The 23,910-nt window shown below is 35.2% G+C and overlaps 1 protein-coding gene across 1 annotated transcript in view; it reads right to left on the minus strand.

Annotated features, from left to right (window-relative positions):
- Positions 1 to 5,425: 5,425 nt before the first annotated feature.
- Positions 5,426 to 23,910, minus strand: part of Bche (butyrylcholinesterase) — a 54,958-nt gene continuing 36,473 nt past the window's right edge. Inside the window, exons 3-5 of the mRNA XM_013016262.1 lie at positions 17,961 to 18,127; positions 8,270 to 8,382; positions 5,426 to 5,535 (exon numbers count right to left, since the gene is read on the minus strand). Of these exons, the coding sequence (XP_012871716.1) occupies positions 5,509 to 5,535; positions 8,270 to 8,382; positions 17,961 to 18,127 (307 nt within the window). The 3' untranslated portion in view covers positions 5,426 to 5,508. The remainder of the gene's footprint in view (positions 5,536 to 8,269; positions 8,383 to 17,960; positions 18,128 to 23,910) is intronic.

Genomic DNA, 23,910 nt, shown 5'->3' on the forward strand with positions numbered 1-23,910 from the left:
CTGTTGGGTAAGTCTTCAAGACTGTTGTGACAAAATAGCACCAGCTTTGTAGGTGAGCCAATGTAAATTTATTCTCATGATTCTGAAAATCGGAACTTTGAAATCAGTTACATTGGATCAAAATCAAGGAAATCAGCAGAGCCATCCTCAATCCCAAAACTGGAGAAGAAACACTCATTGCTTTCTGATTTCTGGTAGCTGTTCCCATTCTTTGGTTTACAGTGATCACAATTCAATGTCTACTTCATAAGTCAATCATATGTGCCTCAACTGTGGGCCAACCTTCTTCTTTTAATAAAAATGCCCAAGATTTTTACCCTGATCACTTCTGTATTGGGAGAGGGAGGGAAGTGGGGTGGGTGGGTAGCTATCTGGTTCCTGGGCTTGAACTCAGGAACAAGGCACTATCCCAGAGATTTTTGCTCAAGGCTAGTGTTTTACAACTTGAGCCCCAGCTTCACTTCTGTCTTTTTGGTAGTTATTGGAGATAAAAGTCTCATGGGCTTTTCTGGTTTGGCTGACATTGGACCATAATTCTCAGATCTCAGCTTCCTGATTAGGTAGGATTATAGGCAGGAGCCACTGGTTGCTAGCCCTGCAAATTACCTTTGACACTACATTATTCCAAAGTCTCAGTTCAAGGAAGACAATATGTTGGGGGGGGATAATGGTTCAACCTACAAGAGAGGTATGAATATAGATTTGGGAAAATCCTGCAAGTATCCAACCAGGAGAAATAAACTAAGAAGTAAATGCAATTGCTCCTACACATTAATGTGTAAAGCACTCTACAGAATTGAGAAAAGTATGTTTTGTTTTTTAAAATACATTTTTATTGTCCGGTGTCAGTGGCTCACACTTGTAGTCCTATTTCTTAGGAGGTTGAAATTCAAAGCCAGCCTGGGCAGAAATGTCTGTAAGACTCTTATCTCCATTTAACCACCAGAAAATCAGATGTGGTACTGTGGTGTACAGTGGTATAGCACTAGCCTTGAGCAAAAGAGCTTGAGACATTGCCCAGGTTCCAAGCTCAATACTCATGACCACCACCACCAACAATAACAACAATATATATATATATATATATATATATATATATATATAATTTTAAATAGTTTCACAAAGGAGTTGCCATTCAACAAAGCAGTTCATGAATACAATGCATCTTGAGCCAAGTCACTCCTTTTATCATTTCTCCCATCTCCTCCCCAAACACACTCTTACCATTGATTTTCTTATTTTTGTGTCTTATGAATTTTATGGGAAATATATATATATATATATATATATATATATATATATATATATATATATTGGTCAGTCATGGGGCTTGAACTCTGGGCCTGGTCACTGTCCATCATCTCTTTAGCTCAAGGCTCTACTACTTGAGCCATAGCACCATTTCTGGGAAAATATTTTTTAATAGCGATATATGTTGGACTAAGTATTCTCTTACTTCATGTAATCAACCAACTGAGAAATTGGTTACAATTAGAAAAAGACTTTGGGCTATCTTTCATGAGGGAATATTAAATATTGCAATGACAAATGAATTACAAAGCCCATCAAGGTTAAGAGTTTCTAACCATGTTGTTTTACGAACATCTGGCAGGAAGCTCTGAAGGCTTTAACAAAGACATACCCATCACCAAATTGAGTCTCAGTGCTGGAGTGCTAGCTTTTTCTGGAACAGAATTTCATTTAATCTCTTTGTTTTCTTTGATCTTATGGCCTCATGTGCTGTCTTTCCACTGGAGACATCCTTACTTCTCTATTTATTTCTTGAATTCAACCCCTCTAGTACGTTATAGCTCTAATTTAATTATATACTCATTTTATAATCTCCCTTTCAACTCCACTCTCAATTAGCAAAGGATTTTCTCGTTATTAAATAGTAGTGGTTTGGATCTCTACCAAATTCTTTTTTTTTTCTGTTTATAGACTTGCTAAACCAAAGGGTTTTGCTGCCTCAGAAAATAACAACACCATTCATTTGCCTGTTCTAAGTCAAAAAAGTTTCATAAGCTTTCACCATCTATCTGGGTAAATGGTGTTAGTGGTTGCTCATAAATGCTACAACACAATTGCCTCCTCCACTGTCACTGAACAGTTGGGTTTGCCATCCATTCTTCCCTGGGCTAGTGCAATAGCTCCACCGTCAATATCTGCCCACTGTTACCAAGGTTGTCATTGATACAGTGCGATCCTTCTCAAGTAAGCATGCTGGCTGTGGGCAGTTAACACTTCTCAGAGTTGTGCACTGACTCCTAGTTGGCCTCTCTACTCTTTTTCTGACCTCATCTTTTATCACCCTCTCGCTTTTCTTCTTCCAGGGCCTTCCTGGCCTTTGTAGAGTACCTTCTGCTTGTGCTCATCTGTCACTAGATACCTGAGTTGGTGTTTCACTTGTCTTAGGCCTGGCCAAGGTATTATATGCTCACATATCCAACAAGACATGTTTGGCTGTAAATCACTGTTTGCTTATTCAGCCATATTTTACTCATGGCCTTGATATTATGTAATTGTACAGCTCTTGGTTTATTGTCCCATGCCACTATGTAAGTATCACAGGAGCAGATGGTGGCTCTGTTCTGAATATGGCCTTTTAACCAGTGACTAGAAGAATGAACAGGGACAATAATAGTCATTGTCACATGATGTGAAATATTTGTTCCAGTAATCCTCTATCATGCTTTGAAATATGTATATATAATGGGTATAGTATATATTTGTTTATGAATATATGTGTATTATCTAGTTTTATAAAATTAAAAAAATAGGCCAGTAACTGGTAGCTCATGCCTATAATCCTAGTTAATCAAGAGGCTGAGATCTGAGGATTGAAGTTCAAAGCCAATCCAGACAGGAAAGTCCATGAGATTTTTTTTATCTCCAGTTGACTAAAAAAAACTAGAAGTAGAGTCATGGCTTACGTGGCAATGGGGTAGCATTGAGTAAAAAATTATCAGGGACAGTGGTTAGGCCCTGAGTTCAAGCCCCCCAGGACCAGCACACACACAAACACACACATACACACACACACACACACACACACACACACACACACACACTCTAATATATTTATATGGAAAGATATGTTAAAATACAGATTTTATATGCTCAGTATATATATACATATCAATATATATTTACATCTTCAATTTTGGTTCAATAAATATATATTTGAAGTAAGTCCTATACTACTAACAATTTCTATAGATAAACACCAAAGGAGAGAACCATTCATTGGGCTATAGAGATACGACCTCCAAATTATTTTGAAGATAGAAAGTCCTAAAGTCTCTCTTCTTATAGGTACAAAAGAGTCGTATATGGCAGCTCTCAAAGTGAGTTTCATAAAAGCTGTTTGTCCCCAAAGATTCTAACCCTGAGGAGTTTTGTGAGAGAAGAATCACCCTGCAGGCACTTTATTGGAATGAACATTCTTTGCACTGGCAGAATGTGATGAATCAAATAGTATTCACTAGGACCATAGAGTATAAAGGAGCTTAAATCGTTGTTCTTCTAAGTCTCAGTAAATGTAAAATATAGGATGGAATAAAAAGCAATTGAAAGAGGTCCTAAGTCAAGGTTAAAATGCTTCTTTAGAAACTGAGATACATGCATGAAATTCTGGAATTCTATAACACTGTCAAGCTATGTTCAAGGACTTGAGGAGTCAGGGATATCCAGCTTTCTCCACAGCATTCCTCAGACAGCTGTGAGATAAGCCAGTGGCCCCTCTCTGGCTGCCTCACTAGATAAACTCAGAGCAGGGCACAGCAAACATCCTGTCTTCTGGAAGTTTTATACTTAGAGGAGAGAGGAGGGCTTTTGGTTTGGTAAACTTCTCACTTAATTTTTGCATACCAAGAGACACCTCTCAGCAAGATTATTAAAACTTTTAACAGTCACAGTAATGTGAAAATGATAAACCGTTTGCCAAACTACTTATACATTTGGTTTGGAGACTGAAATACCACTATAGAAACTAGCTTTTGAACTCTTATTCACTTATTTCCCTAGCCAATTATAATACTAATTTTTAAAATTATCGTATTTCAATAATGTAAAACAAAGAGAGTAAATTCCAAGTAAAGGAAACCTTTAAAAAGCATTGGGAGAGAAGCATCTTCTAAAACTAAGAAAGTATTATTTTGTTCCTGAGGCAGTACATCAATGTACATTCACACAGATATGGTGAAAATCAGACAAATCAAATGTTGTACATCTTGAAACTCATATCCTTTGGGGAATACTCCTTAAGAGAAGGAATGTGAAATTCCAAATACAAAATTATATGCAGTGACTTCAAAAGTGTTTTGGCAAGTGAGAATCCCTAAAGTTAAATCATACTAGCTTTCTGATGAATTTTTTCTTTGGGATAATGTTGTTTTCTAGAACCTATTCCCAGATGCCTAAGAATGTAATGAAAATTTTCATTACAGATGTAAATATAATCCTGTAAATCACCAGTAGCTCCTAGACTACTACCCAAGGATCTTTCGCTACTCATTTCCATTAGGGAGGACAAACAGAAAAAAGCAGAGAAGAAAAGGAAAAAAAATCTGTGCGTAAAATGAAAGAACCCATATGTTCAAAGCCAATGCAACAGGAAAACTGTATCATCATGGGAAGTTAAATTTGATACAGTAAGAAAAATATTCTGAAAACTCCAAATCATAAAATTGTCTGACATGCAAATTATCTGCCTGGAATTTAATAGATACTCAGAAATGTTCCTTAAAAGTTTGGTATTCCTAGTTACTTAGGAGGCTAAAAATCTAAAGGTTGTGGTCCAAAATTAGCCCAGGCAAAATTTCTCTGAGACTCTTGTCTGCAATTAGCCCCCTAGAAAAGCCAGAAGAGGAACCGTGATTCAAGTAGTGGAACATTAGCTTTCATCACAGAAGCTCAAGGACAGAGCTCAAGTTCGAGGTTCAAGCCCCAGGACAGGCACCAAAACTAAACAAAATAAACAAAACAATAGGTCTTCAACCCTTCAGCTCTGCTGTCTTCATCTGATAGTCCAGTGAATTACTATTCCTCAACAAGTGTGCTACAAGAAATTGTAGACTGACAGAATACATCTTGCAGGGGGTAATACAAACACGGTGAAATCGAACTATGGCCTAATCATTTTAAGAAACTTTAGATGTTACTTACTGTCAAAGTAAAATCCACACAAAAGTTAAAAGGCAAAAAAAGACTTTATTGGAGAGTATTGGAAGACAACTCGTGTTGGAGGGCTGGGGACCAGCAGAATCAGGGAGGACTAATGGAAGGAAGTGAGTGAGGATGCGTACACAACAGTTAAACTTGGCAAAGTAAATAGAGCAGGTGGTAATGGAAACTGAGCAGAGGATGAAATTGATCTGCATACAGTACATCAAATGGATGGATGGAAATGATACCGTTCATGCTACTGAACACAGTCATAAAAACTAGAGCAACCAGGGAGAGAAACAACTAAACACCACTGGACAAAGGGTATGAAGTCATAAAGTGCTATCTGTGGTGAGCATCTTCAAGGCCCTGGGAAAGAGATAAAGGAAGTGCTGTTGACCAAAGAGCATGTTGATCCACAGGGCATATTCAGCACAGGGAGGTTTTGACCGAATTTCCAAATATTTTCTCTCTGATAAGACCATCATGAAATGAATGTCTTTTGAACTCATGGCCTCATTTTCGTGCTCTGATTTTTGGCTGCTAGTTGCTGCTCTGCCACTTGAAGGATGCATCTACTTCTGACTTTTTGCTGCTCAAGTGTAGATAAGAGATACATTTGTCTGTTATAGATGTAATGTTTTAAATATTTTAAAGGTGTGTTTTTAAAATAAGAGAATAAATGTGTGTGTGTGTGTGTGTGTGTGTGTGTGTGTGTGCTGGTCCTGGGGCTTGAACTAAGGGGATGATCATCCCTGAGTTTTTTGTTTGTTGTTTTCTCCTCAAGATTAATAGGACTCCAACACTTGAGCCATAGCTTCATATCCAGCTTTTTTTATTTTTATAGTTAATTGGAAATAATAGGCTCATGGTTTTTCCTGCCATGTTTGGCTTTGATCCTCAGATCTCAACCACCTGAGTAACTTGGATTACAAATGGAGCCACCAGTGCCTGGCTTTTATTATCTTTTCATGTTTAATTAGATGATTGTCATATGATCATTAATGGATATTCCCTCTCTTGTTCTCTGATTTTTTCCCTTGATGGAGCCATTTTGTGAATTTCTTCATGTATATCCATTATGATAAGTAATGGATTGTTTTATATGAATGGGAAACTGTATTTGGTATACATCTCTTTTGTTGGTTGTGGGGCTTAAATATGTGTACATTTTTAAGTCTGTTCTTTATTCTTTGAAAGACTGAAGAATAATAAATAACCCTTCAGGTTTACATTTACACTAAGAACATTAATTTAAAAATTTGAATTTCTTGTTTGCCTTGAACAACTACTTTTCCAAACAAACTTTCTAAAGTGAAAAATTCTTTTCAGCCCAGCTACCAGTGCCACAAGGAATTTTACTAATTATTGAGTTTATGACTCTTTTTTTCTTTTTCTTTTGCAAGATACATAAGATTTCATTTGCTAGAACACTCTGTGAAATTATGTTCTGATTTATCCATGAAATTGAGTTTCAGACTGACCTGGAATTAATTGTTTTACTTTTAAAATTAGACACTTCATCTTGATAATAGTCAGCAGTGAATTTTTGGACATTTGAAGCTAAACATAAAAGAATTGCAAATTCAAATATCAAATAATTGAAAAATATTTTTTCAATATATATATATAATTGATATAGTTAATATTCTAACTTTGGTTGAATTTACTATACCTGCTTTGGTATGATAATAACTAGTATATGTCTGAATTACTTTCAAACATTTTCTGAAAAGTTCACCAAAACTAGGTGATAGCTCCCATCACTCCTTACTTGCAGTTAGTAAATAGTTGTCCACACACTAAGAACTAGGAGAAATTTTCCAACATTTTTGAAGTTTTCATAGGTATACATTTTTAATATTCAACTTGAATCAAATCTCCTTTTTATCTATCTCCTAAACAAAGTGATGAGAATTCAGAGGGCTTGGGTGTCCTTGAATTAGAATTTTTCATCAAAGCTGCCCTTCAATGACCATAATTCAGAGTCCCTCACAGTTCATAGTACTTGAGAGATACAGGTAAAAAAGCCTGTTTGAATTGGATAATTACAGTGTTGATATGCAATACTGAGTGGCCATTTTTGCTTTGCAGATCCTCAGTGCAGAAAGAAACAACCAGACAAAAGCAGGTGATTTGTCAAGATTTCCTGACTGTCCTACAGTCTTGATATCAAAAGATCCTGCAGTTTTCTACTGTGCATCTCTGAATCCTCTGGTGTGTTAGTGTGTGTGTTGTTGTTGTTGTTGTTCATTTGTTTGTTGTTTTAACATAGAATCTTCTGATTCATAAAGCAAGAGTATGCCTGTTCGGCATATCAAAGAGCTTTTTTTACAAATCTGTTTTGCAAGATTGATAAATAGGAAAAGTTAACTGATGTAGATAGGTTAGAACACCAGTAACTTCCTTCAGATAACAGGTTCTACTCACATGCATCAATATTATGAATCACTTTTGCCCATCTTGAAAAACCAGTTCATTAGTTCTTGATTTGACTTGATCAAAATATTCTTTGATTATGTGGATAGTAACATTTTGACCCCATTGCAACTGATTTTCAGGAGTCTGAGACTCTTATTTAAACATTCTCTCTTGCTTTTACATGTAAAAACCAAATAGAGGCCAATTATGATTTTGTTCTTGCTTTAATATTATATTGACATTCAAATTATAAATTGATTTGAAGAAATTATTTGCAAATTCTAATGTCCAGTGTTTCAAAAATTAGTTGATAGCAAAAAGATAACATATAAATAGTAATAAAATATGTATGTGACTATAATCAGAATCCATATACTATAAGAAATCTATTATAAAGTTATTGAGGAAAGAAATTGAAGCAAGACACGCATGTCTATATGTGTATAATTAAGTTTCAAATGTTATACCGTGTAATTTGAATAAGCATCTTTCAGTGGTTTTGGTTTTGAATTGCTGGGCAAAATAGCAATGGATGTCAAGAATGGTTATAATTCTTCTGGTGTTTTGTTTCACTCCTATAATAGCTTTCTTCAGAGATGTGTATAAAGCTGTTGATATTTTTCCCTTCATCTAAAGGAAAATGAACTATCCATAAGGCTAAGTCTACTAATTAGAGACCCACACAGCTCTCTTTCTTGCTGGTGTAATCATTAAATTGATTTTTCCAGTGCATCATGTAATTGTTCCAGCGGTGAAACCCTGCCTTCCACTCTTGTTCTGCTTCATCAATATTTCCTGTAAAACATGGGAGAAATTGCATTAATATAAATTTTAATCTGTTTACATTAAATGAAAAATAACAGTTGTTATTTTCTCCTTGTATACTGCACAGAAATATTTTTATTCTTACTTATGTATTGTCAAGTTCTGTTTCTACTTGAACCAATACCTAGAGTAGTTGAAATATAGATAAAATGTTTAAATATATAAAAAGAGGCTGGGTACTGGTGGTTCATTCCTGTAATTCTAGCTACTCAGGAGGCTGAGATCTGAGGATCACAGTTCAAAGCCAGCCTGGGCAGGAAACTCCATGAGACTCTTATTTACAATAAACCACTCAGAAAACTGCAAGTAGCTCTGTGGCTCAAGTGGTAGAGCGTTTGCCTTTAGCTGAAGAGCTCAAGGAGGAGCACCCAGGCCCAGAGTTCAAGTTCTACAACCAATAAAAATCAATCAACAAAGATAAAAATACATAAACTAAAAATATGAATTTGCATGTTCTATTTTGCCAGATTCTGTTATGTATATTTTTTAATCCCAAATAAATACATTTTACTTTAATTGTCTGCAATATAAAAATCTTCTATATCATACACCCATGTAGTATATGTAATCCATACCTTTATAGAGATAATTACATAGACTATTATTTTGTATGACATTCATATGTGAATAGTTATTAATGCATAAAATAAGCTTGTAATTATAATTTCATGTGGATTTTATACTCATTACAATGTATTTTAATTCCAAACTAAGTTTAGTTTTTTCAGCTGCCTATCATATAAAAATAGTTCAATAACTTCTGTATAAAATAGATAATTGAGTCTTTGCTTTCAAATAGCTTTTCAGGACTATGAATGTCAAGTGAAATGGGAATTTCAACAAAAATGATGCGAGACAGTAAACTCTTGTAAAAATCTATGTGATTTATTTTAAAGGATATTAAATTAGCCAGGCACTGATGGCTCAACCCTATAATCCTTGCTACTCTGGAGGCTGAGATCTGTGGATAATGATTTGAAGCAAGCAGACAGAGAAGTCACAGAGAACCTGTCTCCAATTAATCTGCAAAAGGCAAGAGCTGGTACCATGTGTGAAATGGTAAATTGTCAGTCTTGAGCAGCAATGCCAAATGAAAGAATGAAGCTCTGAGTTTATGCCCCAGTGCTAACACAAAAATATGATGCATTGATTTAATGATAATGCTACAGTGAAGAACAAAACTCTAAAATTCAGACCATAGACTTTGTGCTTCTCTTATTTTTTTTCTTAAAGTTTGAGGATGATGACCTATATTTATTAAATTAAAATAAAATTGAAGCAATTCCAGGAGGTCTTAAAATGGGGCTGAAAATCACCTAAGATATATTTCAAAGTTAGAAATCTAGTAAATGAAAATAAAATTGAGTTGGAGTAGACAATTTAGTGACTTGTTTTAAACTTTATATGAAATGAAAATATCTAAAACATTTATATACCACTTATAATGCCCATGGTATTTTATTAAGATAGATTTAAATTCAAAAATGCTTATGAAACTTAGATATTAGACAAATATTCTGGAATATATATATATATATATAAAGTCCCAATTTTAAATACAATTGGCCTTTAAAAGGTTAATGACTATATATTTTTGCAAATAATAGAATTTTATTCTGAAGGGTCACAAACATTAAATGTGAAAGCACATGTTAAATAGAACACCAAATGATTCTCTTTTATACTCTTTTTAATGATAATTAAATGTTTTAAATGTTACATAAAATAAGAACTTTAAAGTTCAAAAAAAGAATAAAATTTGGGATGTACTGAATAAATTATTAGCAATTTAGCATTTAGAACATGAGTGGAGAACCCTTTTCCTGTCAAAGACCACTTGGTTATTATAACATCACTCATGAATCATTGGGAAGGTTGAGCTCTCACTTCCTTTTCTGTGCATGGAATGCTACCAAGTCTATTTACAAAATGTAAATTCATTCCTTACATGTCCTGATCAGATACTTACACAATTTGGTGATTTGAAATATTTTTCAGTGCATACTGTGTCTGTTAACATGGATTCCTTCCTTTCCTTTCCCTTCCTTCCTTCTTTCCTTCCTTCCTTCTTTCCTTCCTTCCTTCCTTCCTTCCTTCCTTCCTTCCTTCCTTCCTTCCTTCCTTCCTTCCTTCCTTCCTTTCCTTTCCTCCCTCCCTCCCTCTTTCCTTTCTTTCCTTCCTTCCTTCCTTCCTTCCTTCCTTCCTTCCTTCCTTCCTTCCTTTCCTTTCCTCCCTCCCTCCCTCTTTCCTTTCTTTCTTTCTTTCTTTCCTTCCTTCCTTCCTTCCTTCCTTCTCCCTTCCTTTCCTCATAGTTGGTATTGATACAGACCATGAAATATGAAGTATGCAGTTATTTTCTAACAAAATCTAGGGGGAAAATATGGAACTAAGATTACTTTTTGTTCTTCCTGTTCTTCTCTTCCTCTTTGGTGTTAATTCCTTACGTGCTCTATGTTGGCCAGCGCTAAGAAGATAACAATCCACCTTAAGACCATGTTTCTCTCTTCACCAGCAATAAGCTCATAAATCCATGGAATTTTGCAGGCCCTAGTTCTAGATACAACTAATTTATTTAAATTTGTGCCATATATTAGAGTAAACAATAGGTTTGACTTTTATTTTATTTATTACAAACCAATTGGTGAAGGAAGTGAAATTCAGTGGGGAAAATTTGGCATTTTCTCAAAATAGAAATTATTAAGCACATTAAAATATTTCTATGAAGCAAGGCACTGATGGCTCATGCCTGGAATTTCAGCTATTCAGTAGGCTGAGATCTGAGTATCGCATGTTGAAGCCAGCCTGGGCAGGAAAACCCATGTCATACTTATCTCCAAGTAACTACCAAAAAGAAGAAGAAGAAGAAAAAGCCAAAGTGGAGCTATGTCTCAAGTAATAGAGCACTAGCCTTGCATACAGCCACTCAAGGAAAGAAGCAGACCGGAATTCAAATCCCAAGACAAGCATTAAAAATATACATTAATATCATCACCAAGAAAGAATAATCCAGTCTGAAAATATCCCTCCACATAACTAATTGTCCAGAGCCTACAGATTCTTCTAATAAGAACGATTTAATCATATTCCATAAGTCTGAGACTCTTTCTGAGGGAGAGAAAATTAACGAAAGAATTATTTGAATGTTTTCAAAGAAAAAAATCCAAAGGAATACAGAAAAAACAAAGGAGAGGCTTAGAACGAAATTTAAAATAAAATATTGATCAATATCTTTAAATACTTTAAATTCTTTAAATTCATTATGTTAAATACTTCTAAGTTAACCCTTGACTGTCTTTTCATTTTTTAAGGAAGAATGATAATATTTTAAAAGTTACAATTTCGTATTTTTATTGTTCTTTCAGTAAAATACTTTGTGTTTTACACACTGTGGTAAATATGACAATAATATGGTATGATTTAATCAGTCTTTAAAAATAAGCGAAAACCAGTTGATTGGCCTCAAGATTTTAGTTACATATAAAAAATATCCTCTTCATTCATTCTAGTCATCTTTATCATTATAAATCAGAAAATAAATTTTTCACATTCAGGATATTAAAATGGAACAATGTCCATTGTTTGCAATTTGTGCATTTAAATAACATTTGTCAAAATAGTGTAACAGAAAACAGAATGTGAAAGAATGGAGGCAAATATCTATCCCAAATTTAAAGAAAAACAGACAGGTTTGGCAATATGAACAAAACGAAAAGAATTAATCATTCTCAAAAACAAAGTAAGTTTTTTAATTGAAAAAATGAGTTCTAAATAATAATTTTAATTTTATAAAACTGGCAATTTCATGTAGTCTAAAGATCACATTGAGGCACATGAAGTAAAATTACAAGCTGAATATCCAAGATATAATAAAAGAAAAAAATTGTTATAGGATTTAATTCATCTGTTTGGTTTTTTTTTGTTGTTGGTCCTGGAGCCTGAACTCTGGGCCTGAGCGCTGTCCCTCAGCTCTTCAGCTCAAGGTTAGTGCTCTACCATGTGAGCCATAGCATAACTTTGGCTTTTTCTGCTTATGTGGTACTGTGGAATCAAACCCAGGGCCTCATGCATGCAAGGCAAGCACACTACCACTGAGCCACCTTCCTAGCCATTTCTTGTTTCTTGAATAATTTGTACTGTGAGACAAATTTAATATGAAATACTGTCATACAAAGAAACTAGAAAAAGTCATATATGTTCATATATACATATATAGTAGATGTATCTACCTAATATATGCCATATACATATATATACCATAATTAAATAAAATTAATCAGGAGAAGCTGAGAGGCTAGCATGTCTTCCTGCAAACTAATGAAAATGTGGAAGCTTAGATGAGTGACATTATCTCACATATGAAATCATTAAGTGGGTGCTACTGAGGGTTATTTTCCATCTCTAGGGAGACAAGGTAGAAAAATTGTCCTATTCAAAGAAACCTAATACATTCCTGAATCAGTAACCAGAACATGCCAGACTTCCATTTAAAATGACTAAATGGCTTTGCTCTAGATAGAATGTAAATGCCTCAGCATGACACACAGACACTGCAGCATTGACCTCTGCTTATTTGGCTCTCTCTCCTTGACATTCATATTAAGATTCAGGTCTTCTTATCTTCCCTTAAAAGCCTCCTGTGTTCCTGGGCCCTGTGTCCTCTACCTCAGGAGGCAGAGACAGCTGTCATTTCCGTCCATGCAGCTCCTTACAGCTGCTGGCACGGGTTTCCAACATTGTGAGAGAGCAGCAGCGCTGAAGTGTCATCACCATAATAGATGAGAAAGGACAAGTCACCTTTCTACCAGGAATCATGCTATCTGTGGGGAAAAAATGTCCTCAAAACTGCTCATGGAAGACAATTCAATGTAATCACTACACAGGTGGAGTTGCTTAGTAATTATCTTCTCCTTTACACGTATGTAATATTTTCATGGCTTATTTAGCTAAGAATTTTTCTACTTAAGTTAATAAATAATCTAAATTGCTTGTGTTAGACAAATCTTAAGATCATGTCAATTAATAATATTAAATATTTAATAAAATAATTAATAAAATAAATACTAAATGGTATGCCTTCCACCAGTCGCCATCTCCTTACACTAGAAAACCTTCTAGGAAGGACTTGGTAAAAATGTCAGGTGATATTTTAGGAAGTTCATTGCAGCATATAATTACATGCAATTATACACAGGAGTATGTAATAGACAGTATATACTTTTGTAATATTTACACAAGTACATTTTATTTGCTGCATGTAAAGAAACTAAAAATCTTGTTTTTTGTTAAAGAAACTAAAAAAAATCAATGGTTAGGCATAAAGTTAAATTCTGATAGATTATAAACTATAATATGCAAAAAAGCAAAAAGTAATAGAGAATGTAATTTTAGTGTCTTAAAACTAACTGCGTGATGGTAGGATGTCAATTTATGCATAAAAAATGAATATTGGAATGGTGCTGTGGCACAAGTGCTAGAGTGCTACCCTTAAACACAAAGAGGTTCCAGGACAGCACCCAGGCCCTTAGTTCAAGCCCCACAACTGACTATATATATATATTAATATATATATATATATATATTGATACAATATGTATGAATAAATTTAACTTCAGTTATAGTTTTAAGTTGAGTAATTTGGAGTTAATTTTTTATGCTTGTACAAACTTTAGTATGAATTTTAAAGTACACTAATAGGACAGATAGCTAATAAACAGTTATAAATATAAGTAAAAATACACTTCCCAGACTCTGGTGGCTCACACCTGTAGTCCTAGCTAATCAGGAAGCTGAGATCTGACCACTGAGGTTCAAAGTCATCCTAGGCAGCACAGTCCATAAGCCTTTTATCTCCAATTATCCACCAAAATGTTGGAAGTGGAGCTGTGGCTCAAGTGGTAGAGAACTAGCCTTGAGTACAAAAGCTCAGGGACAGTGCCCAGGTGCAAGAATGACCAAGCACACAGGTATCAAGCAATCTTGATACCCATGGCCTATTTACTATTATTTTATTCAACTTACTTTTGTCTTACATTGAATTAATTATATTCCATTTTATTTTTAGCTAACTCACTTATATGAGTGGACTAAAATGCTTTTGAATTATCTCAAGGAATACAAACAGTTCCGTGAATGTCAAACAGTGATTAACCTGTGTTATGTAGCAGGGATTCACGAGTATAAGAGAATCAGCTTCTTTTTGGTTATATGATGCACAGAATAAGGAATAATGGGATTGCCACAGGAGAAAACAAAGAAATTGTAAGGTCATCAATACATTGACAGAACTTTGTCAATTCACCTAATGTTCAGTGGTTGTGGGATTTTAGCTCAGGATATCAAGTTCACTAGGCAAGCCTTTGTTTTGAGCTCTATCTCAACAATTCACTTTGTAGTGACTTCTGCCTTGCCTACTGTGCTGTGTTACTTGAAAAATAAGTTTTTTTCTTCTGTATAATAATAGCAACGATTACTGTCAATAAAAGAGCATCAGGAATTTCTGAGCAGAACAGAGAATGCTAACAATCAGACAGGAAGAATGAAGTGATGTGTTGTGAGGCAGAAGTGAGGGCAGAAGGAGATGTAGTATTCTCTGAACAGCTTTTTTCTGCTTCAGGGCAATCCTAATGCTAGTTCTAATACATACAAACTGGGAAGTTGTCTCTGGCCTTTTTCAGAGGGGCACCAACCCCACTGATGGAGATTCTATACTCAAAACCTCCTCTGTTTTCAAGAACCCACCTAAGAATACCATTACATTGAAGAAGAGGGTTTTAGCACAGAGGTTTCAGTAGATACAAACATTCAGAGCAACTCAGAATACAGGAAAAGCGGCATCCATCCCTAATAGCTAATACAGGCTAATTGTGAAAGCCATTAAATTAGTATTACTATTGGGGCAAGGATCAGGGTTAAAGAATAATTATTTGAGAGTACATGGTAACTTTGTTTTCCATGACCAGCTTTGACTGCAGTTGTCAATCAGTGACAGAAATTATCAGGACCGTCTTTTGTAGAGGATTATAATTTATTGTTTTTAATAATTTGAGGGTGGAAGAGATGATAAAGGCATTGTGAAGACTTCATGTATTATTAAAGAGTTGATTTTATCATCATCTTACCCAACTATTGCTTTAGAATTGTTTGGTATTTTTCATGATGAAAAGAAAATTCAGGCATTCTGAACTCAACTTTGTGAACTAATTGTAGTAAATGTTTCTATAATGACCAATGCAAATAGCATCTGAAAGTCTTTTTTTTTTTCAGTCATGGGGCTTGAACTCTGGGCCTGGGCGCTGTCCCTCAGCTCTTCAGCTCAAGGCGAGCGCTCTACCTCTTGAGCTACAGCGCTACTTCTGGTTTTCTAATGGTTTATTGGAGATGAGTCTCATGGACTTTCCTTCCCGGGCTGACTTTGAACCATTATCCTCAGATCTCAGCCTCCTGAGTAGCTAGGATTACAGGCATGAGCCACCGGCACCCGGCTGAAACTCTTAAATTTAGATGCCACTAGCTTTAATTCAGACAAGCAACAATTTTCTGTGACTCATAAAAAGGTCAGGAGAGCAACTACTTTTTTTTTAATTGGATGATATGAAGATCTAACAATTTTTTCCCTTTATGTGAATTCACTCTCTTATTATAACAACAACACAACATTCGTACAGGTGATGGCAGTTAATAAGTCAAGTGTTATCTTTTCTCTATTTTTTTAAAGTAAGTGTAGCTGTTATGCAGAAGTCTTCTTAGTGAAACTCTGAACCTAATCACATTTAAGTCAAATACTGTACATTTTATTTCCTGTAGATGCTTCATAATAATAGCAAGCGAAGTGCTAGAATTTATGTGTTTAAACAAGTCTTAAGAACTATTTTATTTGAGGCCATGTATTGCTCCAACGTAAACATTGGCTGAAGTGGTACTTATAAAACTATAACCTTTCCATCATAAGTGGAATAAACATTTCTCCTTTTACGAAAGCCAGACGATAGTGATTCTGTGGTTTTCCCCTTGTTTGTAAAGCAGCAATCTTTAAAGATGCCAGAGAAACCTCAGTGCAAATGATGTAAACACAAAAGAGGAACATATTCAAAGTGTTGAGATTTAAAACTAAGATGTACCAACAATAGGTACTTACCAGTTCTAATCCCATTAGATTACTTATTTATAAAACCTAAAGCATTGGTGATCATTGTTCCAGTGGACCATTTTTTTTTTGATGCTACCAGGATATATTTACTTTGTGTTTGTACAAGGACTTGGTTTAGCTTACCATATATAAGCCATTTACAAATACCACTGCCTTCTCCCTTTACTTATGTTTCTCCAGATTAGGACTCTCATTAAATGATATTTTAAATAACAATTTAGAACCAGTGGCCTGTGGTATACTAAACACTATTTGTTTGACTGTCTTGGCAGATGGCGTGAGTCATCTTGTTGTTATTCATACCCTGAAGGCACAATGAGCACTTGTTGATCTGCCCAGTGCTGTGGAGACCCAACTCTAAATCTTAGATCACAGAATACATGGGGATACACAGGGTTCTGGTACATCAGAAATATCTCCGGAGCAGATTGAGAACATAATTATAATTTTAGTGAGTAATGTAGGAGGATCAAAAGGCATATTAAACAATTGAATGAATCCTTGAGATGCTTATATTGATCAGAAAATGCCTCCTACATTATCTAAATAAGAAAATAAAAGCAGATACTGTGATGACATGCATAGTCTGAAAATCAAACTGTGTGAAAAATTAAGGACAATATTGGCTAGTGATTTTAGATGACAGAGAGTCAGTTACTTTCATCTGAAAAATAAAAGTTGTAAGTTAAGGACCATGTGAGTTATAAATAGCTAGATATCTCATAACCATGCTGTGAGTTGAATATGTTTGTCACTTTTCTCATTTAAAATTAAAGTAGGATGATGTATGTTTGATTAACTCATGTTGATTGCACTGTTTCCTTAATAATGAATATTGAGATAATATGGTAATTGGAATAATTTGCCAAGTATTTCTTTTTATACCTTTAAGCAATCACACATTAAAGGTTAATTAACTAAATTACTATTTATGATATTATGCAATATGTGTGTTTGTGTGTTCTTCCTTAAATATTTCTAAGTTCAAAATTCTTGGAAATATTTAGTTGTGTTTTTCCACATGGAAATTATGTGTTTCTTACTTTGTTCCTTAGTATTACTATTTATTAATAAATGTGTGTTCAAATTTTTGAGTAGTTTTTTTAGCTCTATTCACTACAAAAACATTTTACATATGTAAATTTTATGTATCTATTTATTTGTCCTTAATTAATTCTACAAGGATCGACTGAAAAGTAAGTAGAGCGCCAATAAATTTTTTGGTACTCTGGAAAGTGTGCAAAACATAAATACACTTGTGGAAGGAATTTTGATGAGATAATGTCCTTGTTGAAATGAAATAACCTTGAAGTCATGGGAGTTTATATCAATACCTTCTCTTGAATAAGCTACCTTTCTCTCATGCTTCATACTATGCAGTCTATTAATTAAAAGCACACACCTGTCATTTCCAAGACTTTGGGAAAAAATAGTTTCCAGAATCGGCACTGCTGAGCTCGTAGTTTAGAGTATATCCTTGGTGAGTCTGTGTTCAAGGTTAAGTATTTTTGTTCAGGGGTTCTGAAGAATGGCCATCTTGTGTTATTGCTCTGGGTCCCATTTGGGTACCTAAACAGTCAGAGAAATTACACCTCTTTTGAAATTCTTGTTAGATATGAAACAATATTACTTTTGAAACACATAAAAAAAATACATTAACAAAAAAACGTTGAAACAAAGAAGATGGATGTGTTCTGAAACCCCTGAGCATAAACAACCCGCGATTAAGAATTTTTAATGATTTCACATACCATGCTTTACAACTTCAGAAACTAACAGTTAAAGACAGAGTATTGCATGCATTCCTGCATAAAATACAAAGACAAAATAATTTCAAATTCAATAAAATATTTCACATGCACACCAAAACATAGTCAAATAAAGGCAGCATACTTTTCTGTAACTTTTTCCTCTTGCCCTACACGTACTATCCTCACAATAAATATTAGAAGATCCACTGAATATGTGATATTCTATTTTATTCGACTCATTCTTGCCAATACTGTCTGAATGTGAACCTGGCTGCATATTTTATTATACAATGAAGTCATGATTTTAGGAATCGGTCCTTTTGACTTTGAAGATGATTATAATTGTATGGCCCACTAAGGAAAACGTCTTCAATATGAGGTTACATCCCTGCATTTGAGCTTATTTTCAAATGATCTACACACAAACCAAAATAACAAGGGGATTTTCTGTGATACCCTCTGCCCTGTCTCTTCTTGTGCTTTCTTCCAGCTATAAGTTCTTGGAGTTCCTTCCTTAACCCATCACAGCAGTCTAAACATGTTAGGAAACTTTCTGTGATTCATACCTTTGTAGCATTTCACAACGATTACTGCAGTCATGGAAATGAAACACACAAGGTCTTCTCTTTTTTTTCATTTTGGTTTTTCTTTTTGGTGCTGGGGAGCAAACCCAGAACATTGCACTAGCAGGTGCTTTACCACTGAGCTATATCCCAGCCCAACACACAAGACATTTTTGAAGTGGCATTAAGTAGTACATTCATTGGTAAGCTTACAAGTTTCTCATCAATATGTGTATTATTATTATTGAGTTAGATACTAATCTAGGCCTATAAATACAAGTACATTTGGAAAATACATTATCCCACAGGGGAATAATAAACAGGAAATCTTAAGAAATTGTCAGAAACAGCAACAGAAGGGAATATTTGTATGTCCTGAAGAGAAAACGATCTGAAGACATACACTCTGGTTGAAGTAGACAGAGGAAATAAATGGGGAGGATGGGGAAATAGACAACACAGAAATGAATAAGGGAACTTTCTTAATTAAAATAATGATGGTAATTAGTATTCTTGGTAATAAGATTCCAAAGCTCCTGTTAGAGATTTAGGACAATCTTTTCATCACATTAATGTTTCATGTCTCTGGACAATGGCTCAGACTGTAGTTAGATTGAATTACTCTTGAGGGATTTTTGTCATCAAGGGTATTGCAAATATACTATTTTAGGTATTTTGACCTGTGATTTCTAGAATAATGTAAGTTAAGTGATTCATTTCTTTCTCTTAAGTTCATTCAACCTTAAGAAGAATTGTATAAAGTATATACAGTTTTTTTGAACTTTTGTGGAAGTTTAACAGGCAAAATTTTTATGATTCACCCAGCACCTGTAGATTAATAATAGATCCCAATTTGGGAGAAGCTTTAGTATTAGTACTATACTTAGTAGTGAGGGAAGCACACCTTTGCGTGCAGTAAAGTTTGGAAGAAAAACAGACACCATCCAGCCTGGTTATTTAGAAGCAGATTTTACTGTCAAGAACTGGGTACTGAATTAGCCTCATAAATTAACATTTTATCACATAAACAGGCACAGTCAACCATGAACCGAGGAGCTTTAGAGATAAATAGTTTCCTGATAGAGAAGTTGGTTTTATGTAGGAATTGGATGATTTAATAAGGATTATTAATAACCAGAACTATTCAGGCTAAACCAATATCATTGTAGGACTGACAGCTCCTGCTTTAAGGGATTATTTGAGAGAGGTCAAGATGAAAATTTCTTCAGATCACAGATGGCAGCCTTGTCTAGGAGAATGATGCAGTCCTCTCTCTCTTCCTCCCCCTTTCTCTCTCTCTCTTTCTCAGCTATAGAAACTAACAAGTACAGCTGCTGGAGGCTGAATGTGAAGCCATGAGAACCATTGGTCTGAATCAGTACAGCGACTCTTATTTTCTAAATTGCCTACTTTCCTTCTAATTCCAGTTCAATTAACCAAGGGCCCCATTCTAAGTGCTCAATCATTTCTGGCTTCTGCTAATGGTGACTGAAAAGAGATGACTTGTGCTTGAGTCCAAAAGCGTAGCTCTACGCGTACTGCCAGTGCTCATTTAACAAACTTTGTCCTAGGAAATAAGACATTCCACATTGCAACTCAGAGATAATAAAACTCCTCCGCCTACGGAATTTTACCTATGGAAATATACTTTTTAGAATACATGATTGAAGTAGCTTCTAGAGGGACACACATTTTAATCTAGCATTTGAAGAAAATCCCCTAAGAATGTAAAACTTATTATTTATTTTTTTTTGGTCCCGTCATGGGGCCTGAACTCTGGGCCTGGGTGCTGTCCCTCAGCTCTTCAGCTCAAGGCTAGTGCTCTACCACTTGAGCCACAGTGCCACTTCCGGCTTTTTTCTTTTTGCTTATGTGGTGCTGAGGAATCAAACCCAGGGACTCAGGCATGCAAGGCAAGCGCTCTACCACTGAGCCACCTTCCCAGCCCCGAAGGTAAAACTTATAAGGAGATATAATTCTCTGTCTGTCCATATGAATTATAAGCTTGTGAAATACAGCATATTTCTCAGATATGTGATTCTGACACGGTTAAATTCAAATCTTAAATCTATGCAGATGAACTTTTTGAATTTGCTGTTTTTCTAAGACACACTCTTTTTACACACAATGAAGACTTCAAAATGCTTTGCTCAACTATTTCAAGAAATGCAGTTTATGTTTTATTTCTGTTTTTTCAAAATAATGTACTGAAAGGTTGAAAGAATCACATAATACCATTTTTCCTTACCTAGGTTTCAAAGGTTGTAGGTTGTGAGACAACCTACTTAACCAAATAAGGGAAAAATTATCTTCTTAACATCTGTGCTAACATTAAATTCCCTGCCTGTCATTGATATGTGACACATATTTAACAATTCACTTTTAAGTAGATTCATAAAAGAGGACATGAATTGATTTAGGGTGCATGGATAAGTACATTGTGGGTGGGGGTGGGAGGGAAAAATTGGAAGAGAGCAAGGGAAGAGGAGACATAGTTAAAAAAGAACTGTAGTCATTACCTGACAAGTAACTATAACCCTCTGGATATCACCTCTACAATAACAATAACATATATACTTTAAAATATAAATTACACAAATAAAATTGAACACAGTAGAAAAAAGAAGCCTTCACTTAGTTTTATTTGTAAGGTTTTTAGGGTAATAGGACCTCCATCCTGACCACGCACTCCAAACATGAGATTTAAGATTTTCCTTAAGACCCTGGAGACTGGAATGGTGTTGGGTACTCATACCTGTAATCCCGGGGAATGAGGAGGTTGAGTTCATGAGCACCAGTGAAACTAAGGTATGTCATCTCAACAAGAAGTTGAGTTCAGTAGTGTGTATCTATGGTCCTAGCCATAGGAGAGGTAGGAGGATTGATGTCCAAGCAGACAAAAGTGTGACATCATACATTAAATACATATACTATAATATATAATATTATATATTACAGACTGTATATACATATATGTACTAAAAGCATAATTGGATGTAGGTTGGTGGCTCAAGTGGCAAAGCAGTTGCTTATTACTTGCAAATGTGAGGCTGTGAGTTCAAACCCTAACAATGCAGCATCTCAAATGCATGGGATAAAACAAGAACCCAAAGGTCTGTCATTTACAACTTATTTGTATCATTAATGTATAACTTGTAATGCAGAAGTTTTCTTCTTCGAGTTACCATTATGGTATTGAATCTAATGAAGGTATATAACTAGTTTCCAAGAGAATGTATTTCATGTATTTAAAAATGGAGTAAAAGTTAAGCCACAGACTAGACAGTAGTGGTGAATTGAAAATCCAGTTTGAATACTTCATTTTTCCTAAGAGGTCTGACAGGAGATAGCAAGAATAATTTCATATATATGAAAATGGGCATGATTCATATTGCATTTTTACCATGAATAAATAAGTTGCTACCTTAAGGACAGAAGGGCCTTTAAGAGAATTATGAGTTCAACCAGTATTTATGGAGTACCTACTGTATCAAATTTTACTCAAATCACAAGAAATTCAACAGATAAAAGTTCCTATATCTTAACTTTTTTATTGTATGAGATATATAGAAAATGAACAATGTCAGCAATGAAAATAAGTGCTAGATGGTAACAGGTACTTGAAATGATAGAATTACAGCAAAGACAATCATATTTTTTGTTTGTGTGGGCATTTGGTGATAAGGCATGTGTTGTATAGACTTAGGCTTTTTAAATTTTTATTTATTGATTTTTCCTATACCTGTCCTGTGTCCACCCCCCCCACCTTAGACCTTTGATGTGGATAGCGGACCAGACCTGTGTATGCTCTTCCAGTTTTAGTGGCTCTGTTGGTTATATCTACAGAACCCTCCAGAACCTAATTTAAACTATAAGAACACCCAACATGTACACGACAGTTCATTCTTACATTGTTAATGCATTCATGAATATGTTCCATGCCATCTTGTTATAGACATAGGTCATTCAAAAATCAGAAATAATTAAAATTAATTAAGTGCCTTACACTATCCAGGTTCTTTTATTCTTTTTTTCTTTACTTTTTTGTGGTGCAGTGGAGGAAAGCAAGACCTTTTGCCTGGGATCCAACTCCTCCTCCTCCTCCTCCTCCTCCTCCTCCTCCTCCTTGCAATAGGGCTGTTTTCTATTGGAAGTTAGTTTTACGGCCTTTAGGACGTTCTTTATGGTTTTTTTTATATTTAAGAGTATGGTATTTTGTGCAAATATACCAGGATAAACATAGCTAGGTCTTCAAACTTCCATTAGATCTCTATGATAAAAACTCTTTCTTCTAGTTTTTGAGATACACAGGACATATTAGTTATGTACAATCCCCCTCCTATATCATACCAAATCAGACCTTCTCATTCCTATATAACTATAATGTGGTACCACTGGTCAATTCCTCCATTTTCCCATCCTTCTCTTCCTGGCCTCTGGTTACTCCCATTCGACAATTGGTTTCTATTAGACCTATTTTCCTATTTTCTACACAGATCACTGGCTTTGGTCTTTAATCTTTTCAGTGTCACAGTTTTAAAAGGTTTACATCCACTCAGGGTCTTATCCTTGCCAAGAATGCACATCAGCACACAATCCAAGCTCCCTTATGCTTGTTATTTTTTACTTCATTTCTCACTTGCTTCCCAGGGCATGTTGGGCTATGACACCCTGATTTACCCACCTGAGTTGATCAGTTCTCACCCCCTCCCCCAGGCATTGTTTGAAATGGAATCTCACCATTTCTTACTTGACTGGCTCACCTCCAACTACCATCCCTTCATCTCAACTTCCCAAGTGGGTTGGTTGCGTTCTTGCTGACCATTTACTATCACACCTGGTAGTTTAAACTAGCAAGGTCCCTCCTAAGGTCTATGGAATAATCTGGGCTGATGAGGTGAGTCACAGTCCATCTGGTAGCCTTAGGATCAGAACTGTGTCAACCAGAAAGAATAATCGTGAGGAACAGGGAGCTGAGATTCCCAGCCATGTGATGGCTCAGTGCCTAGGGAAGGGAAGGGAGTAAGCAGATATTTGA

The sequence above is a fragment of the Dipodomys ordii genome, unplaced genomic scaffold (assembly GCF_000151885.1).
Source record: "Dipodomys ordii isolate 6190 unplaced genomic scaffold, Dord_2.0 Scaffold30, whole genome shotgun sequence".
NCBI lineage: Eukaryota > Metazoa > Chordata > Mammalia > Rodentia > Heteromyidae > Dipodomys > Dipodomys ordii.